This window comes from Maniola jurtina, chromosome 23, assembly GCF_905333055.1.
Source record: "Maniola jurtina chromosome 23, ilManJurt1.1, whole genome shotgun sequence".
NCBI lineage: Eukaryota > Metazoa > Arthropoda > Insecta > Lepidoptera > Nymphalidae > Maniola > Maniola jurtina.
In genome coordinates, this window is record NC_060051.1 from 8156080 (window position 1) to 8168892 (window position 12813).

Sequence of the window (12813 nt, forward strand, 5' to 3'; positions counted from 1 at the left end):
AATATTCGGTTTCAAAGTTACGCGGTCTTAAAAATTTACATACAAATCTTTGAGCCCCTGTAATTTTAAAACTACATATTTTTAGAAAAATCTAAAACACCACAGACACAGATATTAGTTTCTAGAATATGTCTGCAAAATTTCATGGTCTTTGGTTGCTTAATATTCAAATGAAATTGGAACTACGATTGTATGAAACGAGTGACGGAGAGAGCCCTCTTAAAAGCACTTGAATTTTAATGCCCCTAATCGCTTTTTGTCATTTTATTGTACTGAAACTACTGACTTATTTACATTTTGGATCATGCCCGCAACTTCGTCCACGTGGTTTTATTAGGGTTCCGTACCTCAAAAGGAAAAACGGAACCCTTATAGGATCACTTTGTTGTCTGTCTGTCTGTCTGTCCGTCGTGTCTGTCAAGAAACCTATAAGGTACTTCCCGTTGACCTAGAATCATGAAATTTGGCAGGTAGGTAGGTCTTATAGCACAAGTACAGGAATAAATCTGAAAACCGCAAATTTGTGGTTACATAATTTAAAAAATAAATAAATTGTGTTTTAATTTTCAAAGTAAGATAACTACACCAATTGGGGTGTCACAATATGAAAGAACTTTACCTGTATATGCTAAAGCTTAAACAGATTTTTATTTATTTTTATGCGTGATAGTTTTTGATTTATCATGCAAAATGTCGGAAAAATACCCGAGTACGGAACCCTCAGTGCGCGAGTCTGACACGCACTTGGCCGGTTTTTTTTAAATCTCGCGAAAATTCTTTGATTTTGCGTGACAAAAAGTAGCCTATGTTCGTCGCCGAGATGATTATATCGATCAGCTGCCCCATCATAGCGTGATTGAAGGAAAAACCAACGAACAAATAGGTAAGGTTTTGCTTAATAGGGGTAGTGATTACTTAACCCACCCCGGCTTTCCTCGGGTCAAATTCCTGAAAATCTCTTCCTTAGTAGGCACGTATGTACGTACGCATACGGTTTTACATTTTAAGATAAAATTATACAGAACAAGTGTAAATTATAACTCAAAATTTAAAAACCCCCGACATCAATTTAACCTCTATAACAAAACTAGAAAAGAGCTGATAACTTTCAAACGGCTGAACCGATTTTCTTCGATTATAGCTAAGAACACTCTCGATCAAGCCACCTTTCAAACAAAAAAAAACTAAATTAAAATCGGTTTATTCGTTTAGGAGCTACGATGCCACAGACAGATACACACGTCAAACTCCCCTCTTTTTTGGTCGGGGGCTTGGGTCGGGGGTTAAAAAAATTACATTTGAAAACAAAAAGAAAAACAAATGGTGCGTTAAGAAAAATCTTAATACGTCAATCATTTTCTTTTAGATTTTGAAATTCGAGTGTTTGACACCTTGCGTGATATTATTTGTTTTCAATCGATTTTTCTTGTTTATAAAATCTTTGAAGGCGCACTCGAAAAATTGTTTAGTTTTGTGATTATCCGCGCCTGGCGAGTTTACGTTATGTTCGAGTTGCTGTTTACAAAACATTTTGTGCTGTTCTCCCAAACATTGGCGAGATTACATTGTTTTTAGTCTCATATTTTAAATACATTTTTAGGGTTCCGTATTTGCAGAGAAAAAACGGTCGAGTGCTAGTCTGACTCGCACACGAAGGATTCCGTACCATCGTAGATCTTGTCTATTTTGAAATGACGCGCCCCATTACATAATTTTGTGTAGTAGTGATGTGTAAATTGCGGTGGTGGGGCGCGTCATTTCAAAGTAGACAAGCTCTACAAGATAAACGGTCTACAATTTTATGCAAGTTCACGACAGACATGCCATCTATAATATATTATGTGATTTAGTAAACTTATTATTTTTTCATTAAGTACATTATAAATTTTTTTGTTCTTTTACTCGTGCTATAAGACCTGTCTATCTGCCTTTCATGATTCTAGGTCAACGGGAAGTACCCTATAGGTTTTCTTGACAGACACGACAGACAGACAAACGAACAGACAGACACCAACGAATTGTTCCTATTAGGGTTCCTTTTTTCCTTTTGTGCTACTGAACTCTATAAACGGAAGTTGTCCAATATATCTACCTATTTACTGTCTTCTGGGAGACGTATACAATTGGCGATAAATGAATTGCTAAGTTTAGTTAGCCTAGAAGGGGGCATTATAAGTTAAAACTATGTAATTTAATCAAAAGCATTAATTAATTACCAAGCAGGTAATTATTATTTTTGATAATTCGCGCATACTTTTGTTAATTTTTTAAAAACTAGACAATTAAGTATTGTAAAGAACAACTTCCTTTAAAAAAATTAACAAGTTACTTAAATTGTATTTTCCTTGTTTCATATTGCTTAATTACTTAAGTTGTATGTAAAGACTGTTCATTAACATAGTGCCTAACTTTTATTTATTATTTATATTCGAATTTTATTACAATAACCTATGTTTTATTTTATTCTTAGGATAGAAAACATTTATGAAAAATAATAATGAAAAATAATAAAAAGTCATTTTTTTTTATTCAACTAGGTAACGCATCCAACGTTCTGGGCACCCTGCCTCGTAAACAGTGGTTTGGATGACATTTTTGTTTTCTAATTTTTATATTCAAGTACTTATTTATTGTATTGGTAAATAAAAAAATTGTAAAATGAAAGCAAAATACCGAATGAGTGCAGCTGCGGGTGCAGCTCAACACTATGTTAGTGAACAGACTATATCATAATAAATTCAAGAATACTGAATACGACTCATGGGTGGCGGTAATCACTTAACATCAGGTAGCCCGCCTGTTTATTTGCTTGCTATTTTTATTTTAAAAAACCGGCCAAGTGCGATTCAGACTCGCGCACTGAGGGTTCCGTACTCGGGTATTTTTTCCGACATTTTGCTCGATAAATCGAAAACTATTGCGCATAAAAATAAATAAAAATCTGTTTTAGAATGTACAAGTAAAGCCCTTTCATATGATACCCCACTTGGTATAGTTATCTTACTTTGAAAATTGAAACACATTTTTATTTTTTTTCCTGTGATGTAACCACAAATTCACGGTTTTCGATTTTTTCCTTTACTTGTGCTATAAGACTTACCTATCTGCCAAATTTCATGATTTTAGGTCAACGGAAAGTACCCTATAAGTTTTATTAGCAGACACGACAGACGGACAGACTGACAGACAGACAACAAAGTGATCCTATAAGGGTTCCGTTTTCCTTTTGAGGTACGGAACCCTAGAAATAGTAAAATAAAAGCAAAATAATAGTGCACTGCGGGTGTAGCGACACCATGCTCGTGAACAGACTTTACCATAATAATTTTTATTAATACTTATTTATTATCTGTGACCTTGAAAACCTCCCTGGCGCAAAGAGCCCACCGCATTGTTATCTCAAGAAAATCCTTTACCATGACATGATACGACGTGACGCAAGGAGAGAAGTTTCCTTCTTCTTCTTCAAGTGGCTCTCATTCTATCCTTAGACGAAGTGCTATTTCTTCTTGGGTAGAGCTTGTCTATTTTGAAATGACGCGCCCCACCACCGCAATTTACACATCTAAGTCAACAAAATTATGTAGTGGGGCGCGTCATTTCAAAATAGACAAGCTCTACTAATAAATCTATGAGTATCGAGAAAACAGGATGTCTTGTTTTCTCGGTATCGATTTATTAGTAAGGTCCACTTATGAAAGGGATGAAAAAAATATGTTTTTCCCAAAAAAATCGCCACATCACGTTTAAAATTCGCCCAGTCATCGAATTCCTTAATAATATCTTTGAATTTCCTTTACGAGATGATGTTGAAAAGATTTTCCGATGCCGAATTTTAGGGTTCCCCAACATTTTTTTTTATCACAATATTTATTAACCACCAAAATAAATATTAGGAATTTGGAAGGAATATCTTTTTTCTTTTTTTTTGAGTTGGTCGTCCTTACACGGTTAGCAACGTTTATGTATACATATTATATTTACCTATACTTATAGCACGCGACAGGTCGAGATGGTAATCGGGGTATGAGGCGGAGGGACGCCCCCACACACCCGCGCTATGATTTTCATCTGATGAATTTTTCTTTTCTTCACTCGTGATTTTCACGGAACATAGTTTTTCAATATTCGCACGTAGGCAAGCTCACAAGTTCAATCGTTTGCTACATTAATATTGACGACAAATTATGATCAAGATAAATAACGCTGTTATTTCACAAATGGCTTTTCAAGCAAAAATATTTTTAAGGTTCCGTACCTCAAAAGAAAAGGAACCATTATAGGATCACTTTTTGTCTGTCTGTCTATCGTGTCTGTCAAGAAAAGGGTATCAAAACCTATAAGCTACTTCCCGTTAACCTAGAATCATGTTTGGTAGGCAGGGGTTATAGCACAAGTAAAGAGAAAAATCCGAAAGCCGCTAACATCACAGAAAAAATTAAAATGTGTTCCCGAAAAAATAATAAGGTAATTTATCATTAACTTGCAGCGAAGTGTATCTTGTACGATGGAGCGGAACCCTTCGTGTTCGAGTCAGCCTCCCACTTGGCCGGTTTTTTACAATTTCCGCACTTACAATCGTTTGCTACATTAATAAATTTAATATTAACTAGAATTCTAATAATGAAAACACAGTTTTAAATCAGCTTTATGTATAAGAATAGATATGTAGGTAATAGGTATCTATTGTTGATTATGCGTATATTATCCGCGATTCTAAAGCAAAACACGTGTATGCCAAAACTCGTCCCAAGGCCGACCGGTCGCACTAAATATTATAATTTTTGCTTTATGTAAACACTCAGGAAGTCAGCAAAATTTATTTATTATTAAAAACAGACGACTTTATATTATTTTTAACCCCCGACCCAAAAAGAGGGGTGTTATAAGTTTGACGTGTGTATCTGTGTGTCTGTGTATCTGTGTATCTGGGTATCTGTGAATCTGTGTATCTGTGTATCTGTGTATCTGTGTATCTGTGTATCTGTGTATCTGTGTATCTGTGTATCTGTCTGTGGCATCGTAGCGCCTAAACGAATGAACCGATTTTAATTTAGTTTTTTTTTGTTTGAAAGGTGGCTTGATCGAGAGTGTTCTTAGCTATAATCAAAAAAAATTGGTTCAGCCGTTTAAGAGTTATCAGCTCTTTTCTAGTTTTCTTGTAGAAAAGAAGGTTAGATAACCGTTAGGTTCATAATATGATGTCAATTGACAAATTTCAAGCTGTCAAGATGAACGTTGCCTAAATACATAATTATTTATTTCAAAATGATATTTTGGAAAACTCAGAAACTCAGATAGTAGGCGCGGAATAGTCCAAGAAAATCAGTTCAGCCGTTTGAAAGTTATCAGGTCTTTTCGGTCTTTTCTAGTTACTGTAAGCTTCACTTGTCGGGGGTGTTATACATTTTTAATTTACACTTACCTGATAACAACTGACATATTTAAAGCGGCGAGTTATTTATTTTATTGCTAGCTCTAGATGTCAGGGGGAACGCACACCGGCGGAGAAGAGTGGAGAGTCAAGACGCAATCTTTCCTTGTGCCAGTAAAAGACGTCGACGTCTTTGACTCAAACTAAGATTTATATCATATAAAACTAGCTTATAATATTATGGCCACCATTTCATCCACGTGGACTACTTATACAAATTCCAAACCTCTATTTTAATTTTCAAAAATACTTTCCTAGCGGATGTTATCATATCTGCATGCCTTTTAGCCTGATCTGTCCAGTAGTTTGAGCTGTGCGTGGATAGATCAGTCAGTCAGTTTTTCCTTTTCTCTAGTAGTCATGGATAATGTACCTAGGGTATGTACTATGAATGTAAGATTTTTTGACATCGGATGAGTAGTTTCAGGAATATCTACCTCCTACATCCAAACGTTCAAACTGTAACTTTTTATAATGATAGTTACCAAAAATTGCAACTTTTGAACTAAGTCAACACCCTTTTTACCAAAAGTATAAGTGCAATTCTTCTTCCTTTCTGTCTTTTCTTATTTTGAATAAATGCTTTGAGTTTCGATTTGAGAGTTAACTCCTATAACCAGTTGCAATTACAATGATATCTTATTTCATGTACCCTTGAAGAGAGTCGAAATTTCTTAAAAATAATTTTAAAACTCACCGCTTCATCTATGAGGTCACCATTGTCTTCGTCCCGTTGGAGACACATCCAGGTATCACAGATAAGAACAGTTTTTGATACCACTTCACTTCTATTCTTTACATAAATACTGTACAATCCGTGAACCCACACACCTCCCTGCGGCACACCTCGACAATGCTCTTGAAGCCTCGATATATGACTGAGGCGATACGACTCCTTGTGTTTTGAATACAATCTGTAACAGTACAGAAAAACAATAATAAACTTTGCTGCCAGTAGCAATGGTTTAAGACTTAAGTAATTAATGGCCGGTTTACACTATTCTAGTAGTATTTCGGCCCTCCATCTTCACCTAGTCTTTTCATTCAAGTGCAACTGGTACCATTTAGACAGTGAATCAAGTTTTATTTCAGTGCTATGCCACGTTTAAACCATATTTGCAACATGAACTGTAAATGATTTGAATAACGTAGACAGTTTGACTGATTCTGTTGTACAAAATCTCTTATCTAAAATGACAGGTCCAAATATATTGCTATCCCTTTCATATTGGTCCCTGTGGAAAAAGATTACATTAAATTAGGACTGTCAATTTAGTTTAGTTTAGAGATAGTGTTATGTGTAGAAGAAAATTAGCCACATTGTAGACTTTAGATAAAGCAGTTATCACAATCTCTATAAAAAAAAAAAATTAAAAAAAAAAAAAATCTTTATTATCTTAGGAGAACATTATTTACAGACCTTGGTGTGAGGCCCTGCCTCCTCATCCTATAGTCTAAACAAAAATGAAAGAACTTTTCATACTATTCTTTTCTATTGGAAAGAATAGTATCAAACAGTAACTAGAAAAGAGCTGACAACTTTCAAACGGCTGAACCGATTTTCTTGAATTATAACTAAGAACACTCTCGATCAAGCCACCTTTCAAACAAAAAACTAAATTAAAATCGGTTCATTAGTTTAGGAGCTAAGATGCCACAGACAGATACACACGTCAAACTTATAACACCCCTCTTTTTGGGTCGGAGATAAAAAAGGACAGCATATCCTGTCATTTTAATTTCCGAGATTGTGTACAACAGAATTATTAGCCACCATGCCATCTATAGTACAGTATACCTAGTTACTGAATCAAGCTACTGGAATAATGTAAGCCGGGCGTAAATCTTAAGTAGGTACTTTAAGTTGAGGATGTATAATAGCTTATGTAATCAAACACTGTTGTTGAATCAACCTTATTCTCAAACAGAATAGAGTTGGTTTTAGATTAGCCAGTTTCAAGCAGATGTTAGAGCTTATATTAAATACTGGTTGATTTTTTATGTTTGTGTAAACATAGTTTTTAGAGGTATCTTAATAAGAAGGTACTGAACATTTATTACTACAGGCAGACACTTAAAATCTTAATGGAATAAACGAAACTCCAACTGAAAAAAGTGCTTCTTGCAAGTTTCAAGTAGGCAAGTATTAAAAACAATGGTTAGTCTGTTAGTAATTAATTTACCATGGGCATATTATGTATTCTGAGCAGCTATTATGAGTATCTGTACAAGATTTATGGTCTAAGAGCTCTTATTAGAAATATCTACCCTCTCTTTTACTACTAATCTATCCGAAAACGTTTCTACACTGTCCCATAAAGAATTTGGATTCCAACCTCTCAATCCTGATGCTGCAGGGGACCTGACCACCAAAACTGATGGGAATTAGAAACTGTCGGTTATAAATTATGATACTTATTGGAATTTTAGAGGATCCTACCAAGTAAAGATATTGTGGTTGGACTCGGGAAACTAACCCTGATGCTGTAAGGAATTGCATTTCTATATCATAGTGATCCCATGGGATTTTTAAAGAACCATCGATTTAAACGTTTTTACGAAATTTTGTATACCAAATACAATGGATGGATACTATAAATGGATAGACCACTTTGTGTCCTGGAAAATCAAAAGTTCCCATAGGATTTTAAAAAACCTAAATCCACGCGGGCGAAGCCGCGGGCATCATCTACTAATTAATAAATCATTTCTAAATTAAGAACAGTGACCTAATAAAGCTAGGCACAGCATTACCACAAACAATAATCGTTGTTTGGCTGACACCCGACCCCCGTGCCACGACACATTTCCTAAACAACCTAGCATTCAAAACAGAACCAAAACATAGGTAACTCAATACTTACCTAGTCCCTAGGTACGTGGTAGGTACTTAATAGCCTGGAATTCAACAGATTGTTTACTTTAACCGACTCTAACAAAACGGTATAAGCATCGATGTAAGTATAAGTTCTTCTGCTAAAGGTTGGTAGAGATTGCTCCAAGCAATAAGGCCGCCTTTGCACACAATTGTTTTTTCTGTTTTCTTCTTTCTGTGTTGTGATCCTTTACATGTGTTTTTGTGTGCAATCAAGTGTTCTATCTATTCTACTTATAGATATAAGTAATTTAACTAATTACCTAGGGCTTCCAGAGCGCAAAAGATTACGCAGGCTATACACTATCAAGTTTACCGGTCAAGTTGGTAGCAGACTTGACGGTCGCGGGTGTACGGCACAGAACATGGCCATAAAACGCAACTTGATCATGTATAGCCAGCGTTATAAATAAAGCCTGGCTTCTAAGACACGAGTTCTCCTAGTTTAAAGGACTGGATTCTGTGAAAGATAAATGTAACCAAGTTTTTGGTCAATAAGTATTCATCATCATCATCATCATCATTAGCCTGTGGACGTCCACTGTTGGACATAGGCCTTCCCTAAAGAGCGCCATCACACCCGGTCCACGGTAATATATAGATAATATTACCGTGCCCGGTCCTCAGCGTATATCAATCCTCAGTCAATAAGTATTCATTTCATTTTAATCGATTTTCGGACAGTCGTATAAAAATTGAAAATAGAACCTCTTTCCAAATGCTTCATGACAACGCCACCTATTACGACACACTGAAACTACGTCACACCAACCATTCACTACTAAGTTGAAATTGAAATAAATGCTTTATTGTAACACACCATCATAAAAAAGCGACAAAAGTGAAACATTACTCAACAAAAATATTAGTACAATTTGGCGGCCTTATCGCTTTATACTTTTAAGTTATTTAAGTTACAACTTAACAACGCCATCTATGCCATGTAACCTGTACCATAATTTTTTTCCCCGTCACGCCTGTTGCTTGGGCCATTCAATTGTTTACACAACACAAAAGACCCCTGTTTGGTTTTCGCTAGACGTTTCCTGGTTTATTTTGTGTGAACGTCTGTCCGTGTGTGCGTGTTTGTGTTTTTACAGCTGTATACGTGTTTCGTTTGTACACAAGTGTTTTTGTTTGCACAGTTCAGGCATGGCAGTTATAAATTCTGTGTGAACTGTTGAGTATGTAATGTAGGCAGGATATATTTTATTTTAGTAGGAAAGAATCGATGATGATCGTTCAAATATACCTAACCTAGAGTTTTTTTTTAAATAATAAAATAGCGAGCAAACGAGCAGGCTGGTCACCTGATGTAAAGTGATTACCACCGCCACTGAACATTTGCAGCACTAGAGGTATCAGTTATCACTGATGCGTTGCCGGCAGCGATGTATATTATGTAAATTCATGTCTTTGGTTGCCGGCCTTTCAGGAATTTGTTTCAGATATTTTAATACAAATTATTCTAAAGCCTTATTATTTACCTATAAAAAACCGGCCAAGCAATGACTTTCTCGGCCAAGTATCAAACTCGCGCACTGAGGGTTCCGTACGTAACCACAAATTCGCGGTTTTCAGATTTATTCCTGTACTTGTGCTATAAGCTACCTACCTACCAAACATGATTCTAGGTCAACGGGAAGTACCCTATAGGTTTCTTGACAGACAGACAGACAGACAGACAGACAGACAACAAAGGCTATAAGGGTTCCAATTCTATAAAAACGTGATAGCCCAGTGGTTAACGCGTCCGCCTCGCCCGCCTTCTATATCAGGAGGTCGGGGATTCGAATCCGGGCACGCACCTCTAACTTTTCGGATTTACGTGGTTTTAGGAAATTAAATAAGGCTGAAGGAAAACATCTTTATTTAAATTTTTACATTGTGTGGTCGAAACTTATGCCTATTTCAAAATATTTAGGCATTTGCTGACCTTAATTTTTTTGGCATTCGCAAATAACTATTTAGATTACACAAATAAGCAAAGCAGAATTGATAAGATTGTGAATTTTTAAATAAACATTTGTGCTATCTCTAAATTTTTGTTGTACCAACATTATATTACATAGGCATAAAATGTAGGTATGTAGTCTGTGTGTACGAGAATGTGTGTCAAAGATACGGTATTGGAGGTCGTGTCAGATAATATTCGGCTTTTCTTTTGAGTCTGTCTAGAATTCATCATCATCATTCATAAGCCTCAATAGCTCATCGGTTGAGGAGCGGACTTAAATCCGAAACGTCGGCGGTTCAAACCCCACCCCTTGCACCTACCAAACCTACTTAACCTACCTACCTGGCAAACATGATTCTAGGTCAACAGGAAGTACCCTATAGGTTTCTTGACAGACACGACGGACGGACGGACGCACAGACAGACAGACAACAAAGTGATCTTATAAGGGTTCCGTTTTTCCTTTTGAGGTACGGAACCCAAAAAAAAAAACTCGTCGCCGGATCATACCGAGCGCGGCTCTCCTCTAGAAGGAAAAAGGTTTGGCCATAGCCTCTGGTCACGTTGGCCAAGTGCGCATATACAGACTTCACATACGTTGGAGAGCTTTCAGGCACGCAGGTTTCCTAATGTTGCGGCTACGTCAATGCCCAACAACACCATAATTATCGCGATAATCAACGCGTGAAACTGAGTGACCAAGCTTGAACGGTTAACGTCTTATGTCTTGAATTGGGGTTAAAATCGTCTAACGCCAAACGGCATTTTGAATGCCGTTGTACGTTGATCGTGGCTACATCTACGTTTAACGGGAAACGCCGTTGAACATCGCTGTGGCCGGAACATTAAACACTGTTGTCGGACAAGTGTAAATTAAAAAATAACACCACCCCCCGACAAGTGAAGGTTACAGTAACTAGAAAAGAGCAGATAACTTTCGAACGGCTGAACCGATTTTCTTGGATTATAGCTAAGAACACTCTCAATCAAGCCACCTTTCAAACAAAAAAAAAACTAAATTAAAATCGGTTCATTAGTTTAGGAGTTACGATGCCACAGACAGATACACAGATACACACGTCAAACTTATAACACCCCTCTATTTGGGTCGGGACTCGGGGGTTAAAAAACTACCGTATAAATAACGACGGCCCAAGTTTTTAGCAAATAGCATGCCTACGGAACTCAATTATGCGTATTCAGAGTCTAATAGGCACTCGACCAGTTTTTTTAGTTTGCTCATTTCCTCAGCCATCCATTTCAAAGTTAAAATAAAATTAGACAGCTTTAAAGCAGGTCTGAGAAATACCTAACTAATTAATTACAACTAACCAGCAAATACAGGAAGTCCGTTATGAAAGTAGATAGGTATAAGTTTAAGAAGATATATAAATAAAAGTGGCGTTGCTTTGGCAAATAATTTAGTAATATAACAAACATACAAAGTCAACAATGAGTGAACACAGTGAATATTCATTAGATGACAAGATCTACCGTTATGTTATGTTACTTTTGAATGTAAGACTAACTAACACTATCTATTAGTAACTAGGTATCTTATTTAATAAACGTTTATTCGAAGCGCACCCCATACAAATGTATGGTCCAAGATCCCACTGCCGTCAGACCTTCTTTATTTTCTGTGAAACAAAATGTGTGGGATAGAGTCGATGAAGATTTTCAGAAACCCCCGAGAAAACCGGGGCGAATCAGCCTGTTTAAGGTAGGTATGAGAGTGGGTCCCAAGATTTCCACAATTCTCACAACATATTGTTTTTTTGCTTGTTTTGTAAATAATAAAATTCATTTGATATCGTTCTTTGAAAAGCTTAGAAGCGTGTTGACTGATGTCTATTCTTTTTTAGGATTCCGTACCTCAAAAGGAAACAAAGAACCCTTGTAGGGTTTGTTGTCTGTTTGTGGTGTCTGTCAAGAACCGTCAAGGGAATCAAAACCTATATGGTACTTCCCGTTGGCCTAGAACCATGAAATTTGGCAGGTAGGTAGGTCTTATTGAAGGGAAAATTTTTTGAAAACCGTGAATTTGTGGCTAGATACAGCACAATAAAATTAAAAAACGTTATTTTTAAATGGTACGGAACCATTTGCATGCGACTCCGACTCGCACTTGACCGGATTTTTATAGGTAATAATATAAAACAAACAATACTCCACAATATCGCATGATTCGCAATCTGGTAAACAATGTATGATGCAAAATCTCAGGTTGCCGGTTGCGTTTACGCAATTTTTGTTTGTTAAGTCGACGAAAAACAATGAGCTATGGGAAAATAGCCCGCCTTTCTGTTACACGTGCATACAGACGAACATACATACGTAATACACATACATTAACGTGTTGTTAGGGCGTATTCATAAGACGGTAGTGAATGAAACATTTTTTAACTGACTCCATAAAAAAGAGGTTATGTATTCGATCCGTAATGTAGATAATATGTAGTATGTATGAAGGAATGAATATTGAATAAGTATACTTTTATTGTACACCACAAAGTACAGAAAAAACACATAAGTACAAAGCACAAC

At 36.3% G+C, this 12813-nt stretch overlaps 1 protein-coding gene across 3 annotated transcripts in view; it reads right to left on the bottom strand.

Moving 5' to 3' along the window:
• Nucleotides 1-12813, bottom strand: part of LOC123877376 (forkhead box protein P1) — an 85903-nt gene that overhangs the window by 43487 nt on the left and 29603 nt on the right. For all 3 annotated transcript variants that reach the window (XM_045924081.1, XM_045924080.1, XM_045924079.1), the window contains exon 2: nt 6132-6348. In XM_045924081.1, the coding sequence (XP_045780037.1) occupies nt 6132-6179 (48 nt within the window). In that variant the 5' untranslated portion in view covers nt 6180-6348. The remainder of the gene's footprint in view (nt 1-6131; nt 6349-12813) is intronic.